Raw genomic sequence first — 23783 nt, forward strand, 5'->3', positions numbered from 1 at the left:
CTTCATGTTGAAAAGTCCAGATTCAGATATAAACATGTTTTTATCGTCCTTTCTTTATCTCTGATGTGTCTCTTTACGACATGACTGAAGTTTGACTTTAATTCCCTGGTTGGATTATAATAAGGCTGGAGACAATGTGATAACAGGCTCTGACATGTTCCTGTTTCCTGACCATACCTGCTGTTCTTACTGTTCTGTATTCAGCTCCTGACTCAGGATAAATGATTATCGCTTTCTTGTTGCCTCCAGATCTCCATCCCGGTGCATGTTACCTCAGCCTTGACGATTCGGTCCACGATGGTCTCCAGAGTTTCCAGTTTGTTGCACTTCATGACTCCTTCAAAGTACTGAGATCTGTGCCGCAGAGCCTGAGTCACCGTCACATCCAGGTTGTTGTAGGTCTTCTCAGCAGCCAGGTTCTGCACGCACGCGCACACACACACACACACACACACACACACACACACACACCACAATCAGGCTGCTGTGACGGCTAACCCATCGGATCAGAACCACAGTGTCTGCAGAGGTCGGCTCTACTCACAATGACATCAAACTTGGAGTAGATATCCACCACTTTACCTGCAGACACACAGGAGGACACATCAGAGAGCATCACCAGAGTTGTGTGGACAACTGATGATGATGATGACAATGATAATAATGATGAAGAAGCAGGTGGTTACCATTGTGGTCAACGACGGGCAGGGCGGAGACGCGGCGGTGCGTGAAGACGGACAGCGCCGTGATGAGCGGCGTATCAGGGTGGATGTAGGCGATGTTGGAGTATGTCCCCACACCAAGTTCCTCCAGAGTCTGCTTCATGAAGGCCGGCATGGGCATCTCACACACCTGACACACACACAGGATGCATGTCAGAACCACTGCAGGTCACAGACATGCTTCATACAACGGATCCAGCAGCTGGTCTGGACTGAGATCCTCGGGTCTCATCAGGACCAACCTCCCACACCCTGCTGTGGAGCTTATGGACTCACAAAGAGCTGCAGGAACTTGAGGATCCTCTTATGTGTCAGGATGTAGAGGGCGTTTCCGCTGATGGGATCAATGACCGGAAGCCGATGGATCTTATTCTTTATCAGAGAGTACACAGCCTCAAATATACTGAGAGAGGAAGAGAAGAAGAGTTCATCAGTCCTGGGAGTGGGTTCAGTAATGCTGCTCCTCAGTTTTCCTTCTCTCCGTGTTTCCTCATCAGTGTGCTTTGAGCAGATGATCAATTATTCAGTGCAGCTTTATAAAAATACCTCAGAGCTTCGTGTTTCCACTGACTGGGGTCTCCTTCAGACTCTGACTTACAGCAGACGTTCAGGCTAACATTTAACTCCGGTCAAACACCGGGACGGGTACCTGGCGTCAGGTGGGATGTGGACCAGAGGTTTGAAGGTCTCCTGCAGATACAGCTCTGCCAACATGGATGAAAGTGTTAGTGTTACCATAGAAACAAGCTGCAGCAGATCTCAGGTCGGTGTGCTCCTACCTCTCCACGTTTCAATCTTGTGTTCCTCCAGCTCGTAGATCTGCACCTGACACACACATACACACATCTGAGAGTCAGATCTGAGCTCAGATCAGCCGATTTAAATGAACCACATTAAACAAGCATCAAAACATGTCACACGGATGATTCAAAGTCATATGACTCTTCAAAGACTGCTGGAAGTTTTAGAAATAAAGTTTTTATGTTAGTGAATAACAATAGAATAACAAGCATCTTTAAAATATCTTTCAGATCACAAATAAGTTTGTTTTAAAAGTGTAAATGAATCAGAGCAGAAGGTTAAAATGCACCAGCAGATATTCTGTTTTTATACTATCGCCTCATTTTTCTTAAGAACAGAATCAATAGAGACAAACTGGATCATGTCACTGAACAACTGAATAAATATGATGCTGATTAAATTTGTTGTGGAGAAAATCTATAAAGTTGTTAAACAACTGTTTTCATTTCCTCCAGAACATCATCTGTGCTGTGTTGGCTGTGAGCACAAACTTGACATTAAACACATCACTCAAGCCGGAGTCCTGCTAGACCAGTGGTTCCCAAGCCTCAGGACTCAGACAGAATACATTATTTATGGTCAGAATCTCACTTTGAAAGTATAAAACCAGCATGGTTTCAGCCCTGGTTAGGGCAGGTGGGTCTATGGCTTTTTAGGATTTGCATGAAGGGGGTCCCGACTGTGCTAGACTACTGCCAGAATCCTGCCACTGTCCTGCAAGAATTCTGTCAGAGTCCAACCAAAATCCTACCAGAAACTTGCTAAGAAATATGAGCATTTCACTAATGAAGCTGTTAGACCAGTGTTTATCTGTAATTATTGTGTATGTGTGTGTGTGTGTGTTACCATGGGTGACTTGTAGTATCTGGTCAGGATGTTGATGAAGTCTGTGATGGTCAACATGCCTGAAACATGGGAAATAAATAAACACTGATCAAGTGTGTTGATGAAATATAAGTTCTGCCTCTTAAATAAAAGGAGGCGGAGCTAAACATGATCCCAACATCATTTTTCATATTGCTTGACAACAATAATCTGGGGGGGGGTAATGCAAAAGTTAAGATCAGTTACCTTTACAGTCCTGTGATGACCGGACATGTGTGTGTGGACATACTCTGGAGATACTCTCCATGGACAAGATGCATTCCATGTCACCCCCTAACCAGAACCTTTCTAACTCTAAAACTAAGTTTTAACCCTGAAAATTCACTGCATACCCAACAGGACGACGTTACTGTCCCCACTTTCACAGGAAGTCCCCATGAAGTCATGTGTGATCAGATTAATGTTCTCGTTACGTAGACACAAACAGTCTTACCCACAAAGCTCTGCTTCTTGCTCTCCCACAGCGGAGCAGCTCGCACGCCATTCGCCACCAGAGCAAAGAACGCCTTCTTCACCTGAAACAACATCTACTGATCAGCAGATAAAAAACCAACTCTGCACATCTGTTGACACACACACACTTTAAACCTCTCACAGAATAAATATGGTCTTCAATAAGAACGGCCAAGAACATCTGAGAGGCTGATCAGCTGATTTATCCGCTCATTGTGTTTAGACTTTCATCTACAACACCTGAAATAATGAACTAGTGTCCGAACTTTGACAGAACTATTACTGTGAAGTCCCTCACGGCTCCGTTGTCAGCCCACTATCCTCCCACATACAACCACAACAACTTCATCCCATGCAACGCAGTCCGGGGACGTCTCACCTGCAGCGTGGTGTCGAACACCACCAGTTTGGAGCTGGTGGGAATGATGTCATAACACTTGTGACACTTCATGAAGCGCATGTAGATGTCTCTCTCTGATTCCTCTGAAGCTGCAAAAACACCCAAAAACAAAGTTGAGTCCAGCTCAGAGATCAGAATGAAAACCTGATTTGGTTTAATTAAATCTGGTTTGTAAGTCAGAACTTTGAAGGACTTTCTGAATGTTCTCACCATCCTTCCTTTTGTTCCTTGTCCCTGTAATGAGTTAGCCATTAACAAGACGTGAGCTCTCACTCTAAAGTCCTGCGTTAATCCTCCTCTAGATTAATAAAACTTAGTGAAAAAATTTTTGTGAGATAATATATTCAGAAATGATGAAAACTCCTGAATTGTTCTAGAGCGACCCAGATACCTGACATGTTCGGGCCCAATTCGACCCACTTTTGCCACCTATGGTTCAGTTACAGCACTGTCGAGTATTAAATGGGTCAGATGTGGTCCAAACATGAGGAGCTGGTCTGAACATAGATTATGGTCATTTCATTTTGGGCCATATGTGGTGGTCACGTGGCTGTGTTTTGCCAGACACACTCGCACAGAGACAATAGTGAAATGTGGCCAAATATGGGTCAAACAAAACTGCTAATGCGGGCAATATTTGGTCCAAACATTTTTTTTGCTATCTGAGTACAGTTACAGCACAGCTTTAAAAGGACCAAAGCACCAGAAGGGAATGTCTGAGTCCTCTTTGACAGGTACACCCCCCTCTCAGCTTGTCATTTCTGTCAGTCTTTATTCCAGCCGACTACGAGAAAGTTTGTAACATCGTCACTCTCCTAATAAAAACAAAGGTCACAAGGAGGTTCGGTCTACTGAGTCCAAAAAACGCAGACTTAGACCACCACCGGCTGACTGAATGGACGATAACTTTTAATGGGTTGGGGTATTTTTATGACTAAATTATATTAATACTAAATGAAAGAAACATAATAAAAGCAGCTGGGATGGGCTCCAGATGCACTCCAGTGACAGAGAGTAGATAGATGGAAGACGGTTCTTCTTGATAAAAGATCGACATCACTGTTTTATCTGGATACAGCTCCTACATTAGTGGCAAAACCTCAACATAACTGCAGCTACTCGTCATGGGACTGGGAGCAGAACAAGATAACATTGTGTTGAATTAAAGGCTGTTGACATATCTGGCCAACAATCATGTTTCCTGATGTATACACAACTTTTGGAGAACAAGGAAAATAAAAACCCTTATAAAACATATAGAAAAGTTTTAATATTTGCCCATCATTTGAAGTGAAATTTGTTACTCAAAAATTTGTCATGGAAAGGTTTAGCATGGATGAAATTATAGTATATTTTGAGAAAGTTATTGCTTTTTATTTTATCATGTTTTATAATAAGTTTTCTCTTACTCATCCCTTTGAGTTATAACATTGGGAAAACATTTCCAGTGAACCTGATTTTTAGGATTACAAAGGCAGGTTAGGGCAGTGATTTAGGCCATGTTCATACAAACAACACAAGTTTTTTCCTCCTGTTCCCTAATTGAGTTACATAAACATAGATTAGTAAGGAAAAGTGGAACTTTCACTACACTAAAATGAGACCTGCCATTATTATCTCACAATCTGGATCATATCAGCTGCCTCAGATTAGTTCAGTTTAACTGTTTTCAGTCAGCTGATGATGAAACTAACAAGAAAGTAACATTTCTGTTTGACTGAGCTGAAAATAAATTCTGCTTAGCTTAATTTACCCAGCAAAGATTTATACTGAGGTGCTTTTCCTCTTCTGTTACCTGAGTATTCAGTGACATCACTTCCTGTCACCTCACACCCAAATGCTGCTGACTCTCAGCAAGAAAGTGCGAGAAAGCGTGCTAGCCTGCCTCGGTCACCCTTCAGAGTGTCATAATAGCATTAACGGAAAAAAATGTGCCACTGTGATTTCAACATAACAGTCAGCTGAGTTTTAATCTGTTTGTTGCCGTGACAACAGAACACCTGGCTGCACTCTGGCCCTGAATCAGTGTTACTTGGATGTCTGCCTTACAGTCCAATCTTCTTTGCCAGTTTGGAGTCTTACCGGCATCGTCGGGGTCCGGCTGCTCTGACATGCTGTCTGCAGCCTCCACCTGTCCACAACAACACAACAAGAGTCAGTGTGGAGAGTGTCATCATCCATCAACAAGGCAGATTCACCTGCTGGCTGTTTCACGAGTCAAGAAATCAATGAGTTACATTTGTAAAGTGACACTGATAATCATCTTTACAAATTTTAGACTTTAATAGATACAATTGTTTTCCTTATGTCTGAGGAAAATATGTTTACCTGCTCAAAATACCACCTGGAAGCAGCTGTAAACGACACTGTAAGATCCTGTACTTGGATTTGTGGTCTGACAGCTGGGATTTTAAAAACTTCAGCTTCTTACAATCCACAGACACACAGGGGTGGGATGACTTTCTGTGTCTGAATTAGATTTACTGATTTACAAACGTATATGTTTATGGAAAAGTACAAACAAAACAAAACCTGATGTAAATCTGAAGCAGCTGACAGGTAACCTAACAGGTGCAGTAACAAGTACTACAGAAAATGGAAATACTGCAGAATTAAACTGGACTGAAACAGTGCAGTCACTTTGAAACCGCTTCAAACGGAGGTAAAGTCTTAAAAAAAGACGCATTTCTGGCTGTGACATGAAATAATGAAATATGAGAGAGCGGCCTGTCCTGCAGCTGCAGGACTTCATTTGACACCGATCCGTTTAAAGGCGCCTGGTGTTCCGCATCATTTGGCTGACAGGTAATCACGTCTCCAGGTTATAAATGGATGTGATCATCAGCCGATCAGTAGAGTTTTTTGTCGTCATCAATACGATAAAGTGACACCGTTTTGGATGATGAAATGACGTTGCTTGTGTCAAAAACGTGGATTTCTGAAGCAGCGTCTTGATCATCCGGACGTTAGCTAACACCTACCTGAGAGTCTCCGTTCATTAATCGCTCCGTGTCTCCGCTGAGATGGACCGCGGGATTTTAATCCGGAATAAATCAAATCTTTACGGCTCCATCTTGAGTCTCTGTCCGGCTGAGAGATCTGCTGTACCGGTAAAAGATCGTCCACTATCGGCAGAATTCGCTGCTCACTTGGCTGACAAGCTAAAAGCGCTAACACAAAGAACTTCCGGTACGGGGTTTCATATTAAAAGCATAAATGCTGCGAGGTCGTTTGAAATCTAAAGTCTGAATTTTAAGTCTGTGGCGTAGTTCATCCCGGCAACATTCCAGAAAGGGTAACATCAACACCGGCAGAATTTCAGGGTTATCATTTTTCACAGTCAGTGTTGTTTCTCACACGTTTTGGAAAATTAGTGCGAGGTTTTAAAGGGTTAAAATTTTATGCTGTTCATGTTCAGCCTCAGCTGAGAGATTCAGTAGATTTGTCTGCATTTTTTCTTCTGTCATCTAAACCAATACTACTTCCTGTCTTTGCGTAAGTCAAACATCTGGTATATGTTATACCCTGAAACAACATGTTGAAAAAAACTCTTAAAAACATCAGCTATTAATTAGAAGTTTTAAAAAGTCGTTTATATTGAAAGATCGTTTCCGTTTCAGTCATTGTACAAAGTGTAAATTTGACTCATTTTGCGTCAGCATCAGCATCTTCTCTCTGACGTATGGGAAACAACCGAAGAGAGCCGAACATACCCGAACTTCCTTCTATTGATACCAATACATTACTAATATTCTGTATTATAAACGGCAAAAAGTAAGAAGTTGGCTGAAATAATTTTCTCCTTTAATAATATCAGTTGGTGTTGTACACAGTTGGAAAGCCTGTTTAGTCATCTTTACACAGGGTAAAACTTGTAAGGATCATTCTTCCATGGAATGAGCAACACAGTTAAAAATGTAGGTACTGCCCTAAAAATGTGCCGTAATATTCCCTTGTTGGTGTTCATGCTTGTCTTTAAGTTCAAGTGCTGCCAGATGCGAGATGTATGACTGACAGTCATACATCTGTGGGATATGGGACCTAACTCCATCCTCCAGGATGACAATGCTCTACCCCACAAAGCCAGGATCATCCTCCTCATGCCGGAGATCAGGCATGATGAAGAGCTACAGACCTGTTGCAGCTATGTATGGATCTTCCATATTCTATTGAGGTCCCTGACAGAATCAAACAAAGTAAATAAAGAGTAAAAGTTTACCAATATGTGATAGTTTTTCCTTATTGCTGGGCAAGAATGAAATGATCGAATCCACCAAGAAACTCAGGACAAAAGTAATGCCAGTATTAATATTACAGGGTACATTTTTTGGGGCACTACCGAAATATTTAGCTGTGTTGCTCATTCTACAGAAACACAGTCCTTACAAGTTCTACCTCATTGTAAAAGTGACTAATCAGGCTTTCAAACCATGGTGATACAACACCAACTTGGATTATCAAAAACGAGAAATAACCACCAAATTTATTTATGATTGAGATCAAAAAAAAAAAAAAAAAGAAAAATCTATCTGTGTTTCTAATGCCCTTTTTGATGCGCCTTGGTTTCATGGAGTGTTTTTTTTTGTTGTTGTTGTTTTTTGTTAATGTAGGACACAGCCGGTATGGTCTGTCTGTGGATTGTGGGATCATCAGAGACCAGCTCATATCTCCGTCCAGGACTGATTGACAAGTCCCTGATTAAAGCTGACTGGTTGTGTCAGTATGTAAATGTGTTCAACACACAAAACATGCATCTGTAAGGATAAGGTAACACTCACCCGCCTCCCAATGAATTGAGATGCAGGAACAGGAGGAGCCAGAGGAGGCGGGGTCTGTGGAGGCAGGTTGTAGCAGGTGGAGGAGAAGGTGATGGAGGAGTAGAGGCGAGAGGGCTGTTGTTCAGTGTCAGGGGGCGAGGAGAAGGAACGTAGCCTCCTTGTCTCCGGACGGCCTGGCTCAGTCAGGTATGTCTCCAGATGGAAAACCTCCTCCTGATGAGAGGGAGCAGGAGGAGGAGGTGGAGGGGGGGTGGACAGACTGTAGCCTGCCAAGAAGGAGAGATTTAAGAGGAGGGCAGAAGAAGGAGAAACAAATTCTGAAATGAATCTTCAGCAGTAACCATGGAAACGTTGAGTCAGTGCATCAAATGAAGTACAGGAACGTCTGTGAAGTACATGAAGTACTTTAATGAGTACTTGTTTTTCCCAGAAAACATGTTAACATGAATATTCGGTTCTTTTTCTGCTTTGTTCTGCAGTTTCTGATCCACTTTCACTTTAAGTACCTGAATCCCTTGAGCAGACAATGATGATAACCATTAAATGAAGGATTTAAAGAGCTCCTTTTAAAACTGACCCCACTCTGTCTCTCATGCACACAGCAGTGATAATACTCTATATTTAGTGGTGATGCTGGACGTCAATAGACAGCTGGCTGATGACAACAGAATAACTAATAATAAAAACCAACCACAGATGCTCTCACAGACAGCATGAAGTCAGACGGCTGCTGCTACTGAGATTACAGGATGAACAGGTCGAGTTGGAAAGTGGTCACCACCCATCTGACCCCCTCCCTGCAGAAACACTATGGCTCATCAAAGAAATGAGGATCTAAAGTCACAAAAATCAAAATCAGATTCTCCCCTTTATAATAAAACAAACTTCCACACATTCAATGCTCCAAGTGAAAGAAGCATGTCTGCGTCTGCCTTAAAATTTCTTCTTCAAACACGGGAGCACAGTTCACCTGAAGAAACAGACAAGCTGGTATGATGCCAAAGATCCTGTACCTCACATTTTATGAAATGAAAGATAATAAATTAGGCTCTAGTATTTAATGTGTGAGCTGCATGAGAACTGATTTAAAGAAGTTATAAATAAACAGACTGCCGACAGGAAGCTTGTGCAGCCTCATAAATTTAATATGTAACTGTAAAAATGGGTAAACCATTGTCGGCCCAGAACGCTGGGAGAAGCAGGGTGAACGTCTCAAATTTGCTTCTTGAGAAAGAAATCTCTGCCAATCCTGATGAAATGTGGCAAAGGTCCATAGATGAAGTCCATTGTTGAACAAACGCAAACAATCCATCAGGCTTCATGGTATCTATGGATACAGGCAGAAACAAAAATGTCCTCTACAACATAAAATCATTTTTTATTTTCTTAATCCACGTGAAAAAATAAGGAAATATCTAATTTTGTATACATTTACCATGATGATCAAATGAGTTAAATACAGTTTTTGGACGTGGAGTCAGCAAAGAGTACATAGCAAAGAGAAAACTTCTGGATCACGTGATTTAAAAAATTCTCTCCGTTTTTGTTCAGGGGGCAAATCAGAAAATGTAAAATGATTTATTTCAGATGTTTTATTTGTGTGTAGGAAATTGAAACAGGGGAAAGCTTTTTTTTTTTTGTTTTTTTTTTAGTTCAAAAGGAAAAAGCAAACTGCTTGAAAGTACACAACCAATTCAGTTGGCTGGAATTTGCAGCTTGTGCCACTAGATGTCACTACATTCAATACAATGAATTAATAAGCTGCAAGTTTAGTCTTTAGCCCAGTTCATGGTTTCTGCATCCGTGTGCGTAGATGCATCAGGAAGCATCTGAAAGCGTTATAAAGATGTGTACAATGACTGTCCTGTTCTTTTTGAAAGGGAGCTTTGTCAAATTGATTTTATCACTCTTCATTCTGCTTGAACTTTTTCCCTTTGGGATTAAAAAACCAATTTTTCGTTTAGTTTCTGGCACAAAACCTTGAATAGAACTTGGCTTCAGTGTTGATTTCTCCTCTAAAAGAATTAAGAGAATTGAGGAGTTTAACATAAAACAAGGTGCATCTGCTGTGAAGGAGCGTTATATCCTGATAACTTCACACATCCTTGAGGCAGCATCTCTTCTAGGGACATCCTCCCATTGGTGGACAAACATCCCCCGATTACGGCTGGGTGACGGCTGCATAGTCTCTGGACTGATACCTTTTCAGGTGATTAAATTAACTGATCGTGTTTTGGTGTTCATCAACCAACTAAGTTTGCACATTGTACTAATCTGTTCTTCGTCATGGTGGGACCTTTTCTGTTGACAGTTTGGAAAGATAATGAGTTCGGTTTCAGTCTCAGTAGTGGAAGAATATGTCCTGTTTGTTCTCAACAACACGCAACTGTGAGTGTGCTTGTGTTTAATAATGTAGGTTACCTTGTACCTCCCCCTCACACACAAACACAAGCTCACTGTGAGCCAGAAACACACACAGCACACACACACCAATCTGCTAATAGGAAACTCTACACAGTGTGAGGGAGAACACACGCAGACAGACACATTAACAGATTAGAGCATGGACACACAAAAACATGAGTGTCCCTGTTCTCTGCTCACCCTCCTCCAGCATGAACAGACACAATCCAGATTCAGCAGACCTGAGCCTAAATCATCTCCCATAATGCAACTGGTTTTCGTTACCATCACACAGGTTTAGGCCTAAAAACGTACTGATCTGGTTTCCTTCAACACCAAAACACACATCTCTGAGGACTACATTTCCCATGATCCATGCTGTTGTCGGCCTGGAGACCAGAGGCAGCAGCAGCACAGTTGCATTAAAACAGCACTACTGAACTTTGTCAGATTTCCAGCATCCATCTTGAATCCTGTCTCTTCTCTGAGATCTCTCCAGCAACTAAAAGTCAGTCTGATGTTGACTTTGTCTTTTCTCTTGCTCTGTCATGTCCTCTCTTTCCTTTTCTTTCTTCCTGCGATAAAGCTGAGTATGTTGATGTCCAGTTGCTAGCATGTGCGTAAAGCTAAACTCAGCAGTAACGTGATGTTCCAGGGTGGAAATAAAAGGTATGAACTGCAGTCTCTCACCCTCAGGATGCTGCTAGACAATGTTGCCATCAGGAATGTACAAAAAAAAAATGTCAGTGTACCATCAAAACCAGTCAGAAACACGTTTATGGTCAAAAATGGCCATGGTTGCATAGTTCTACTTTAAAATGGACTCATGTGGAATCTGAACTTAATGGTTCTCACCATCACTGACCAACATGGCCGACGGCATGCAGCTCATCTTCTGATCGCAGATAAATAAAATGGAGCAGCCAAATGGACCTGATACAAGAGATGGAGCTCACTAGAGAGTCTGTCATCACTTTATCACTTCCGGTTTCAATAGGGTTAGAGAACATCATGGTTTGAGCTAAAATAGATTCTTCTGACAATGCCACCATGATGGATGCCACTTTCACCTTCTGTGTAAAGCTCCTCTGTTTACCGCCAGAGGTAATTTTTTCTAAGAATGTAATCACAGTCTGCATCGACCTTGGTGGAGGTTTCTCTTCAAACACTTCCTCTTTCATCTGAAGAATCATTTACACCCATCTGGTCATAAATGTGTAGTGTCCTTAAGACTGGAATGTCTTATTACCCTCACAGAGGTCACATGGGCAAAATATTACCAGGTGAGAAGCAGGATCAGGTGAACCGTTAAACTTGGGAACTTGGAAATTCAGACATCCAATTTTCAAATGGATCCCACTGATATCCAACCTTTCACACTCAAACTAATGACTAGTCTGCACATCTGCATGTAAATAAGGACCACCCAAATTGAACTCAGACTGGATCATTTGGAGGAAAAACCTTAACAGGCAGCAGATCTGGATTCATCCACAGTGGAAAGTGGACCCTGTTTGTTTACCAGAAACAACAACAAAGAGCAGATGAATGAGCCAATCAGAATCTGGCAGACTGAAAGGGAATACATCAGCTGCAGGGTTTGGAGCAGGTCTACCTGCTAACACTTCCTCCGTAATGAGTGGAAACAGCTGTTTAAGTGAGAGAGCGGAGATCATTTTACAAAGAAAAACTTCACATCCCATCCTGTACTTGTTTCCTGGTGGGTGACGCCTCCTCAGATGACCCGAGTGTTATCAGTGGGACAGTACACAACAAACTGAGAGAGATACACTGACTTTCACACAAACAGCGATTACCGGTTGAGTTGTGGTGGGAAGCGACGGCCTGCTGTGGCTGAGTGACGCACACCCACACATACAGACCTGAGCAGCGATAACAGGATTAGGTTTGTTTTACAGTGTTTCTCTTTGTTCAGTCCAGGTGGGAGCAGAGAGAGGCCACGCTGTGTGGAGGTGGCAAGATTCAGTCATCAGCCTCGGATCGCTGCTGAGATTGATCAACCTCAGCCCGCTGAGGTTCACTCCAGAACAGGTGCAGTGACTCAGACTGGTTTAATCACTGAGGAGGTCACGCACAATTAAGAAAAAAAACTGGTTGTTAAAAACTGAGCAGAACATTTTGGTGCGTGTTTGGCTAAAACTGTGTAATAAAACATGGACTTGGGTGGACGAGGCCTCAGAGCTGTTTCCTTGTTGATTCTCAGCTGTTCAGGTTTGGTACTGACTGTGATCGCTGCTGATGGTCAGTGATGTCGGGTTATCAGTAGCCATGTTTACATGTAGACAAGTATTCAGATTAAAAGCCTGATTGGAATAAAAACACTTCACGTAAACGACCTTTCAAAGGAAAGGGGATGCGCTCTGTCGATTGTTGTTCTGATCAGCATGCACAAAGACATTATCCTGGAATTTACATTTGAGTTTGTTCTTTTTTTAATTAAAAAAATTTATATAAATAAAAAATAAAATGTAAAATTTAATTTAATTTAATTTAATTTAATTTAATTTAATTTAATTTAAATGAATACAAATTTTTATTTAAATGTTATTTAATTAAACATTTGATTTAAAAACTATTTTTATTCTAAATAAAAAAATAAAACCTTACAGCTCATGAAGTGGGCCTAAAACACAACGGGTGGATTTATGATACAAATACATTGCTTGGGATTTTATAAAAACTTAAATGAGTTAAGGGGGAAAAGTTGGGACTGAAATCTGTAAAATAAATACACATGTGCATATTTATTATGCATTTGTTGACATCAAAATCACAGTTTCTTCTTCTACTGCTGTTTCCGAAAAGTCAAACAATATTGCGCATGTTAATATGATTCTGTTCAAACACATGATGGATGTAAACACATGTCATAGTCATAATAACTTTTTTAGGCATCAAGTAAACAGAAATGTTGCATGTAAATGCAGCTAGTGTGGGTGAGCTGAAGGCTGTTGGAGATTCCAGTTCAGGTCAGGCGGTCGGAACTGGTTATTTGCTGGTTTTTGCTATGTTTAAACTGGTTTAATAGTTTTAAACCTGTAGAACAATCTGATAATCCATCAACCATAAAGTTCAGTTTATGGCTGCTGTCCTTGATCTGAATAATGATGCAGGTAAGAACAGATGTCACAATAACTTATGATCTGTTTGCTCTTCCTTACCGTCTGTCTAATGCTGCCTGAGTGACCATTTAGAAAAAGATAAAGGCGGAAGTCAGCAAACATGTCCTTTTCTACAGGCGTCAAAACCCAAAAAGGGACAACTATCACAGATGATATTAAAAAATAAAAAATAAAACCATGAAGTTGAAACTTTGCAGAGCTAGTTCAAGTTGCAGTTCACTTTCAAATTGACTGATGGGTTGGGTGAAATTGCAGCTTAAAGTAGATAAATGCTGGTTGCTTCATTGGTTTCATTTGTCTCAGTCACAACAGAAATCTAACAGCTGTACATAGACCCAATTCCTCTCCCACAGCTTTCATTGTAACTGTAATGCTCCACAACTGTCACAACATTGACACTTGACACTTGACAAGAAGATAAAGTGGAGGTTCAACATGTCGATGTGGCCACAAACCCTGAATGATGGAGGGTTGGTCTGCAGACCACCGAGCTCCTCATCACAATGTCTTCCACTGTTCTCTTTCCATGTGCAGACAGTTATGGTTAGATTTTACAGAAAGCATGCCTACGCATTGCACATTTCATTCATGGTTCAGGGTTCCCATCCATCACAGCTTACTTATCAACTCAGTTTCTAACCATGGACTGTGGTTTCAGATAATGTGGACAATATGTGGTCTATTACATGTTTTCTGGTTCATTTTTTAGAACTGAAGTTACATCTTTGTTTTATATGGTTTGAGTCAGTTAGGTATTTGTTCCAACAGGAATTAAGGCTGAAATCTGTGTTTTTAAGCTTGCACATCACAGTTGGGCCAACTCTGACTTCATGCAGTTAGAAGTACTGTATGTGTGTAATTTCCTTAAAGTTACAGTAAAAACAAAGCTCTTTGAAAAAAAAAAAGATATTATTCAAACTATATTTTATTAGGACTTCATGGCTTTGCTAAATAAACTGTTCTGTTTTATTTATATAGAATGAATGTTTACACATAGATGAAGAGGAGAAGAGAATTCAAGATAGATAAAGACAGACGACAAGAAGAAACATCAGTGTAGTTTTTCCCGGATGGAAAATCACTGATGGAGAAAAGAAATCTTCTAGCAATGTGTCGGTTATGAACAAGCCGGCTGTAAGAGGTGATTATTTGTAGTGTACAAGTAGAGTCGAAGACTCTCATTGAAGACATGGACTGTAGTGGTACAGACCAGGTACACAGGGGAGCTGGATTTAAATACAAGTACTTCAGGAAAAAGTGAAGAAAAAAACTAACCAAAAATAAAAACTACTGCAACATCACAATTTCCCTCAGGGACAAAATATTGTTCATTAAGACTTTGGCCCTTGGTGGTTTTATGTTTAGTTGAAAATAACTATTCTTTTTAAAAATGCTTAATATACAAACCTAAGCTCTAAGTGATAATAAATTATGTGATGTTTGGGAGTCTTAAGAGCCGGCTCTTCTAAGGGATCCAAGTGAAATGAGTCCTAAGACCTTCATCACAAAGATGTTTAGACTGAAGTTGTTTCTTTTCTCATTCTTGGGTGTTTTAACCTGTACAGGTGCAGGCTTTTAGCGGGTGGATGGCTGTTAAAATGGGTGTCATCTCCTACCTGACCACTAGATGGCAGTAACTGTTACACACCATTACTTTAAGTAGGATGTTGTGACCTTTGGCAGCTGTCTAACTCTTTTAAATCAAAACCTGAAACAGGTTGTAAGGAAGTCAAAATGACGACACTGATGTGATTGCAGATGTGTTGACGTCTCATATGAGGCGGTTGCTATGGTAATTCTGCACTTCAAACATAAACACATAACCTTCTAATACTATAGAAACTACTGGGTCAAAGTGTCCATGCAGGGTTTTCTTACTCTTGTCCAGAGGGCCGATTGGTTCCGATGTCCCCCTGGTCATCTGTCTGTCCCCTCGCCTTCTGTCCACCTCCTCGCTGCAGGATGTCCTGCGTCCAGTCCGTCTTTGCAGCAGCTCTCGTCTCTTCCTGAAGGACAGAGGAAGCAGTTGGACATGGAGGACGCTGCAGGGCTCGGACCGCCGTCTCCCAGTCTTTCTGTCCATCTCCCTCTGCCTTCTGTCCACCTGTCCTCCAACTCTGTCCTCCACTACAACACAAGATGCAGACTTTCTCCGTTCTTTCCCTCTGCCAGTCCTCATCCCGATCCTGTCCTCTTCTTCTTCCACGTTGGTTTCAGACTTCCTCCTCTCCTTCCTGTGATCGCTCTTCTTCTTCTCCTCTGTCTTCCCATCTTCCTCTATGGGTCCACACGGCTCAGACTTCCTCCTCAGCATCCGTCTGTATCTGTCCATCGTCCTTGCCTCCTCTTCTTCCTCCAACTCTTCTTCCTGTCCTCCTCCAAAAGGTTCACTCCTCCTCCTCCCCGTCCATCTTTCCTTGTCCTTCCACTTCTTCAGCATCAGGCTGCTGAGACGCTTCATTGCCATGACAACAGTTCTGCCAGTAAAACTCAGCTACAAGATGAAGCTGAATGAAGAGCAGGAATCTGAGAACGACCCGGCAGTCAGTTCGGTTTCATCAGTGATTTGGACCGATTCGGTTCTGTTTCTGCCTCAAACTCTGACAGGACAAGCAGGAACAAGCTCCTCCCCCTGCCTTTGATTGGCTGCTCTCACTCAGGGCATAGATTCTTGCTAAAAGTTATTTTTATAAAAGTTACAAATTTTAACTTTAAATTGTTTTAGTACATGAAAATGAAACTTTAAACAAAATAAATGTTAATAATTGGGAAAACAATAGCTAATCAAATAAAATTTTTACCAAAATGATTGATTAAATATTAATTCTAGGATGTAATTCTGTTGGTTTAAACTAAAACTATGTCTTAACTTCACAGATAAATTAAATCAAACCACTAAACAATCAAACCACTAAACAAGTTACAAACATATTAGTGAGTAAAAACTGGGGCACAGTTAAAATTGTTCTGTGGTTTTCAGCTGTAAAAAGTCCAATTAAACAAATTAAAACAAACTTCATCAGCTGTCAGCCAAAAGGTAATACCCTGCCCTGATTGGCTGCAGAGTCTGAACAAAGCAGATTAGTTTTGCTACTTGTATGAAAAGTTTTTCATCAAGTCGGTCTCAGCAAATCCCTGTCCTCACACTGCAACCAAGGGAAATAAACAAACCGAAATGAGACGATTATGAGCTAGAACATCAGGCCCAAAGGACTGTGAAAACTCTGCTGCTTCTCCTCCTCCAGGTCTCCACTGAAGCCTTCTTCAAAGCAGAAAGTAAAATCCTAGAAGACAGGCCGACCCGTCTCCTCCTCAGCTCAGATTCAGAACAAACAGACTGAGGTGGGAAATATTCAGGACAGACGAGTTGTCCAGCAGCTGAGTGTTTCAACCCTGCAGAGTATCAGTGTTCACTCTGAGTGTTAATGGACCTCACTCTGTGTGTGTGTTTGTATGTGTGTGTGTTTGGCCTCCTGCCCACATTAGCCACGCCTCCCTCTGCCTTCTGCACTGCAAAACATTCAGCAGGTAATTTCAGCCTGAAGGAAGACCGAAGAGGCAGAACAGCAGAGTAAACATAATCCTGACATGTGGAGAAATCTGGATGTACAAGCTTCCTGCTGCCACTTGGGGGAAGTGTTAAAAATATAAAGCACAACTTGATATACTGTTTTAGAGTGTATTCACACCATCCCCTCTGAATGGAATCTTAGTTTGTTTGCTGGGAAAGTCCACTTTATCTGGGAAGGAACTCTTAACCCCTTAACACATATTATACCTTTTTTTGGGACAGTTTCTGAGGCTTATTGCATCACTTTATATTAAAAACTTTTATCAAAACCATGTTATATACACAGCCATATTATATACTTATCTTCTGTCCCCTGGTAAGAGAGCTCAGAGTACAGGTTAGCTGTCGTTAGGGGGCACCAAAGTGTCCTGTGATTCTTTACAGGGTCACATAAAGAGTTCATGTTTTAAAAATGACAGTTTTCTGCCCATAACTTTGGGTCAGGTGTTGGCATTGTGTATCAAAGAAGTGATTTCCAATCTGTCTAAAAACGTAGGTCTCAGTTCGCCTTAAATGAACCAAATACAAGAATGAACTACAACTTTTGTGGGGAAAAAGAGAGTTGCTATGCATGAACCAATAGATGAGTGAGTTTTCCTTCTTCGTTTTTTGCCTTGTCTTCTTATTCATGGTGCGGCACTGCTTCAGGCGAAGAGGGGAATGTGTTATTCAAAGGGTTTTGTTTGTTTGACTAAGTGCAGTGTGAAAGCAAACTCAGGCCGGAAGAATGTTGCAACCTCCAGTCATATGTGATGTAGCGGACTGTTAGGTGGAAATGCAGCCTTAGTCCTGCTGTTCTTCCTTCAGCCTTAAAAAGACAGAAGTGAGCCAATAAATAATTGATTTATGATTCAGGAACCGAGTGTGGCAGAAATAGCTCAGATTGGATCTAGAGGATTAACATTTTGAACATTCTTGGTCTCAATCTTGTTTTCATCGTTAAAAGATCCATCATCATTTTTGTTTTTCAGTTTTCTTCTCCAAATGTGGACCGTTTCTTAGCCAGATACTCAGAAAATAATCAGTTAATATTGTGAACTATACAGGCTGAATTCCCATAATCCTTCAGTAGCTGAGAGCTGTTTGAATATAAATCCAGCTGCTGTACTTTGTTGTCATGGGAACCACATGCAGGCTGGCAGATCTGGCTCAAGCTCCTAGTGGTGATAAGTGGTACTGTGCTCCAGTATCTCTCTAGACCACATATGTCAAACTGGTCCAGCAAAGGGCCGTGTGGCTGCAGGTTTGTGTTCCAACCAAGCAGCAGCACACCAGATTTGACTGATTCAATCAACTGATCTCAGTCTTCAGACAGCTGATTGGTCAAACTGTGTGCTCTTGGCTGGCTGGAACAAAAACCTGCAGCCACACGGCCCTTTGCTGGACCAGTTTGACATGCCTGCTCTAGACTACACATCCTTTAGATCAGGGGTGTCAAACATAAGGCCTGGGGGCCAAAACTGCCCCACCAGAAGGTCCAATCTGGCCCACAAGAGGAATTTGGTAAACATATAAATGACAGAATACATTAACTAACAGTTTGTGTTATGAGGTGAATCAGTTCAGGTGATCAAGATTACCACACAGATGTGGAAACGTACAGTTATGTACATTTACAATAACTTCTAGATCTTGAAAAGTTACTGTGATCATAATGTGAAATACTGGATTTTCCAGATAGATGTAATTAAAGGCTTTGTGATTTTGAAGAGACAATTGTGATTTGTAAGTTGCAATGTACGTGTAGATAGATGGATGGATGGATGGATGGATGGATGGATGGATGGATGGATGGATGGATGGATGGATGGACGGACGGACAGGCAGATGATAGTTTGGTCAGTAAATTAAATACGGGTTGGGAGGATGGGGTGAAACTGTTCCTAAGCATGGTGGTCCTTGACCGGAGGTAAATGTAGCCCCTACCAGTGGCCGGGGGGGTATAAACAGTTTATGTGCTGCTGAGGCAGCACTTCCTGTAGATGTCACCGGTAGCAGGAAGTGAAGCTCCGGTGATGCGCTGGGCTGTCTTTACCACCTTCTGAAGAGCCTTCTGGTCAGCAGTAGTTTCTGCCTCAGAGTCTTAAGGAAGAAGAGACGCTGGTAAGCCTTCTTGACCAAGTTGGAACAGTTCATGGTCCAGAAGAGGTCCTGAGAGATGTGGGTCCCAAGGAACTTAAAGCTGGAAACATGCTCAAAAAAAAAACCAAACAAACAAAAAAAACAAAACAAAACAAAAAAACGACACTGTTGATGAGGATAGGTGGATGAGTGTTTTTTCTCCTGAAGTCCATGATGAACTTTTCTTTTCTTGGTGTTCAGGAGCAGGTTATTGCTGTTGCACCACTCAGCCAAATGTGTAATATATTAAAAAATAATACATATAAACATATAAAATATACATTTTCATGTGAAGTTAAAAAAATTATAAAATGAATTTCATAAATGCATATTTATATATAATATAAAGAAACATCTATCATATATTTTCATACATATAATAAAAATATAGAAGAAATACATAAATACATATGTAAAATAAAATATGTAAATTATAAACTGAGGCATACTGTTGTTGAAACTACAGTTTTTTACATTTTCAAAAGGATAGTTCATTAAATGTTAACATCTTGATAATGTATTTACTTATTTGCACTAAAACAAAGGGAAATGTTTAATTTTCTTTTTTATTAGTTATTATCTCATTATTTTACTGGTCCGGCCCACTTGAGATCAAATTCTGTTGTTTGTGGCCCCTTCACTAAAATGAGTTTGACACCCCGGCTTTAGATGGCTTTTAGATGTCGTTTCTAGCAGTTTAATCAGCATATTATTGTTTTGGGTTTTTATTCAAACCCAGATAAAAGAAGGTTGAGTTGTGGGTATGGTTTCTGAGTTTGAGAGAGTTTATTTAGAAGAGTGAAGTAGCAGAAAGAGGAGATGAGACCTTTCATCATCAATCATTAAACGCATAAATGAATTCGAGTTTTAGCAGAACTTTTATGACTGATAGCTATTTTTTGCTGATCTTGGTACATTCAGGTTTTCTTGAATCCCATAGCTGCATCTATTAAATAAAGACAATAAATAAATAAATAAATACTCTCATATGTCTTAGATTTGTAACAACATTAAAGTGAGATTTTGTTGCCTTTGACAGCTGTAGATTTGTTTTTTTTTTTCTGGTTATTTAGTTTAAACCTCGACTTTCTCCCTGCACGAATGAAACAGGATAGCTGCTCCTCTTGAGGAGGAGGAAGGAGGAGTCTTTGTTGATGAATTAACAAAGACTCCTCTCTGTGTTTGGTCATTATGAGAATGTCTTCACTTATATTTTATTGATGCAACCTGAACGTTTCCTCCTTTTGCAGATTCACAGAAAAACACGTAACTGAGACGTGAAGGGAGAATTCTCCCACACTCCTCACAGTTACAACAATAAGAAAAAAAATTAATGAATAAAAATGTCTTTTCCTTTTTGTAAACTAAAGTAAGATGTGTGGAGGAGCAGTGACTGCTGGAGGTTTCTGCTTGGTGAAGCCAACAGGATCACATCATCTGCAAAAAGCAAAGATGCACTTCTAAGCCGACCAAACTGGAAACCCTCTGACCCTAGAAAATTCTGTCCATACCGGTTATGAACAGCTTAATGTTAGGAACGAACCATGTGCAGAAACAAGTCTGGCAAACTGTCTCATGTCTACCATGGGACTCCTAGACTTCTCAAAACTCACCAAATCCATGAGAACTGGTTCTGCAGAGTAAATCTGAAGCTCCATTCAGGTTACAATTCTGTGATAATGATGTTATTCAGTTCAAACTCACACGATGTCACACTGCAGCAGAAATCTGTAATAACTTAAAAACAAAGAATAAAATTTAACTGTTGCTTTTGCATTTCTTTCCATAAAACAACAAATAGCATCTGAAAGTAAACCTGCTCAGATTTTCAGCAACTTAGTTCTTATTTCAGGAAATATGTTGCAGCACATTTGTTTGTGTTCTGATTTTAGTAGCTTCTCGCTAACTTAGTAAACAAAAACCACCACTAGGGTTTTACGTAGCTGAGAAACCCTAAAAAGTCCAGCTAGAGCCTGATTTTTACAGTGTATCTCTGTGCGTCTGAGGATGACAGAAACAAAAGCTCTCTCTGCCCCATCTGGGCCTGATATGCTCAGTTTATTAAAGGATCACAGTTACAGGGATTATGAGCAGATAATGAAGCTGCAGCTTTCTGATATCAGGTCACTGTTTACTTACACAGCAGCAGGGCGCCACCAGAAACACAGATCAGCTGTTTCTGACCCGCAGCTTCACCACGTCACTGAGCTAGGCCAGTCCGGTTTCACCAGACCAGAACCGGCCGCTCAGAGAGGCCAGACCAGCTGACCACCCACTGACCTCACGTACCTGCAGTTTAAATCTGTCAAGTTTTGTTCCTCAGTGATTTCCATCTGGCAAAATGACACTAACGATTATTTCTTCTACATATTAATGGAATCCTCCACTTTCTCACCTTTCCCCAAAAAAGCATCCAGAACTGTTGATTCCTTCAATTGCTTCTTAAAAAGTTATTAGATTGTTAATGGTTTCAGAGGTGGACTTGGGTCTGGAGGACCTGGGTTCAAGTCCCTGGTTTGGAAACAGAGGTGAACCACTGTGGACCCCTGAGCAAGGCCCTTCTCAACTGAAATGTGACTCATCCAGAACTTAATCCAACAAAAAACCCTGCCCAGATTATCGTCATGTAAATAATTCTTGAATATTATGACATGCTGAAGGATGAAGTGGCTGTAAGTCAGGCTAACGTCCTCAGAAAGCATGACAACTCCATGCTCCGTGTGGAAGATAAAAGCCGCAGCTAAGCTGATTCCTTCACTATAATGAGGTCTGACTTAAGTTTTAATTTGATAACCCAAAAATGCTCTGAAACTCCTCCAGCTGAAACCAAACGCTGTAGCGAGGGTTCTGATGAAAAATGAAAATGCTTCTCTTATTTCAGCTTCTTTGCATCGGCTCCCTGTTAAATAAAGATGTCAGAGCCGAAGAACCTTCCTGTTATCAGACCCTTCTCTGTGAAACCGGCTCCCAGTCTGGCTTCAGGAAGTGGACACCCTCGCTAACTTTAAAGTTTGTCTTCAAATCTTCTTTTTTGACAAATCATATAAACTAATCATAAAATGACAGGCGGAAAGTGATGTGCAGAGTCGGGGCATCATTTTGATGTTTGCTGCAGGAATCATATTTATCCATCAGGTGGTGCCACACTGGCAGGAGCTTTCCAGTGGAAAGGACAGAAGTGAGGTTTATAGTGTTCTGGTTCTGTTGACACACTGTTGTAAAACCATAAAATTATTTCAGTGAAGTGAGACGGTAACATTTTCTCCTTTCAGTCACGTTATTACTGAACAAAATGAAACAACTGCGATTAAAGTGAAGCTTTTATCTGATCTGCCCAGAGACACCATGTGTGTGTGAGTGTGTGTGTGAGAGAGAGAATGCACAAGGACATGCAGAGACCTTGTACTGCGAGTGCTGTAATTTGTCTGATTCATGTCTGACACAAAAAAGGCCATTATGCTTGTAAAGAAAGTGTGTGTGTGTGTGTGTGTGTGTGTGGGCATGTGCATGTGCATGTGCATGAGTGAGTAAATACACAGCTGTTGGGAGTTTTCCAGCCCTGGGCTGATTCTGAAAGGTTCAAAATCCTCTACACCACCCTGTATGTCATGATGTGTGGGGCGGCGTGGCTCAGTGGATAGAGTGGTCGTCTTGTTGCCTGAAGGTTGCCAGTTTGATCCTCGGCCTGTCGAGCTCATGCCGAGGTGTCCCTGGGCAAGATATCGAACCCCAAATCAGTGTGTGAATGTATCTGCGAATGGGTGAATGTGATGTGTATGTAAAGTGCTTTGGGTAAAAGTGCTATATAAATACAGGCCATTTACCATGTGTTCAGGTGCGAGGCTAAGATCCAGAAAAAGCCTGCACTTTAGGAAGAAGACTCGTCTCCTAGTTGGAAGATTGATGGTTCAATCCCGGCTTCCCCAGAATAAATGTCATGGGGAAGCTACAGAACTATTAAACCTGAACCTGACTACTTAACCCTACGTTACCTCTTATGTGCTGTTGTAGTCAGTGTGGCCCATAAGCTACACATACTAGACCATGCTGGAAACTAAACCACAACTAGTAAACACACTAACTAGATAAACTAAATTTGATGTGGAGGTAAAAATAAAATGTCTCGATCTGACCCAAATGTTCGTAATAGAGGTTCATCTGTGTCTCCTTTTTTCTTGAACAAACGTCTTCTCAACCTGGAATGGAAATTCAAGTAGAAAATTTAGGGTTTCCTCAACTGGAGCCTATAGGCTCGTGTTGAAAAATGGTTTTAAACTAGAGCTGGGAACACACCAGTTCAGTGAATACACTGCCAGGTTTCACACCATTCATCCATATTTCCATCCGTCAGCCTCATGAACTGGAACATGAAATAAGAATCATCAGAGGGATTGTTTCACACTGATTTAGTCCTGATGTTCATCAACAAAATCATTTGGTATAAAAATGAAAACCTCACATGAAACAAACTGTTTAAAAGTTCTGCATGCAGCTCTGCAGAAACTT

The 23783-nt window shown here is 41.1% G+C and overlaps 2 protein-coding genes across 7 annotated transcripts in view; both read right to left on the reverse strand.

The window, feature by feature from the left end:
• The window catches only part of LOC121628724 (NACHT, LRR and PYD domains-containing protein 12-like), a 2607341-nt gene that overhangs the window by 2485495 nt on the left and 98063 nt on the right, over positions 1–23783 (reverse strand). The window lies entirely within an intron of this gene.
• LOC121628737 (5'-AMP-activated protein kinase subunit gamma-2-like) overlaps positions 1–23783 on the reverse strand; it is a 43074-nt gene that overhangs the window by 2972 nt on the left and 16319 nt on the right. For 2 of the 4 annotated variants that reach the window (XM_041968039.1, XM_041968040.1), the window contains exons 5-15: positions 8040–8305; positions 5344–5392; positions 3241–3350; positions 2842–2923; positions 2370–2428; positions 1502–1547; positions 1372–1426; positions 999–1125; positions 687–852; positions 545–582; positions 273–419 (exon numbers count right to left, since the gene is read on the reverse strand). In XM_041968039.1, the coding sequence (XP_041823973.1) occupies positions 273–419; positions 545–582; positions 687–852; positions 999–1125; positions 1372–1426; positions 1502–1547; positions 2370–2428; positions 2842–2923; positions 3241–3350; positions 5344–5392; positions 8040–8305 (1145 nt within the window). Of the gene's footprint in view, positions 1–272; positions 420–544; positions 583–686; positions 853–998; positions 1126–1371; positions 1427–1501; positions 1548–2369; positions 2429–2841; positions 2924–3240; positions 3351–5343; positions 5393–6242; positions 6415–8039; positions 8306–15463; positions 16305–23783 lie in introns of those variants that run through there. The other 2 variants (XM_041968037.1, XM_041968041.1) reach the window with 2 other exon arrangements.

The sequence above is a fragment of the Melanotaenia boesemani genome, chromosome 18 (assembly GCF_017639745.1).
Source record: "Melanotaenia boesemani isolate fMelBoe1 chromosome 18, fMelBoe1.pri, whole genome shotgun sequence".
In the NCBI taxonomy this organism is placed as follows: domain Eukaryota; kingdom Metazoa; phylum Chordata; class Actinopteri; order Atheriniformes; family Melanotaeniidae; genus Melanotaenia; species Melanotaenia boesemani.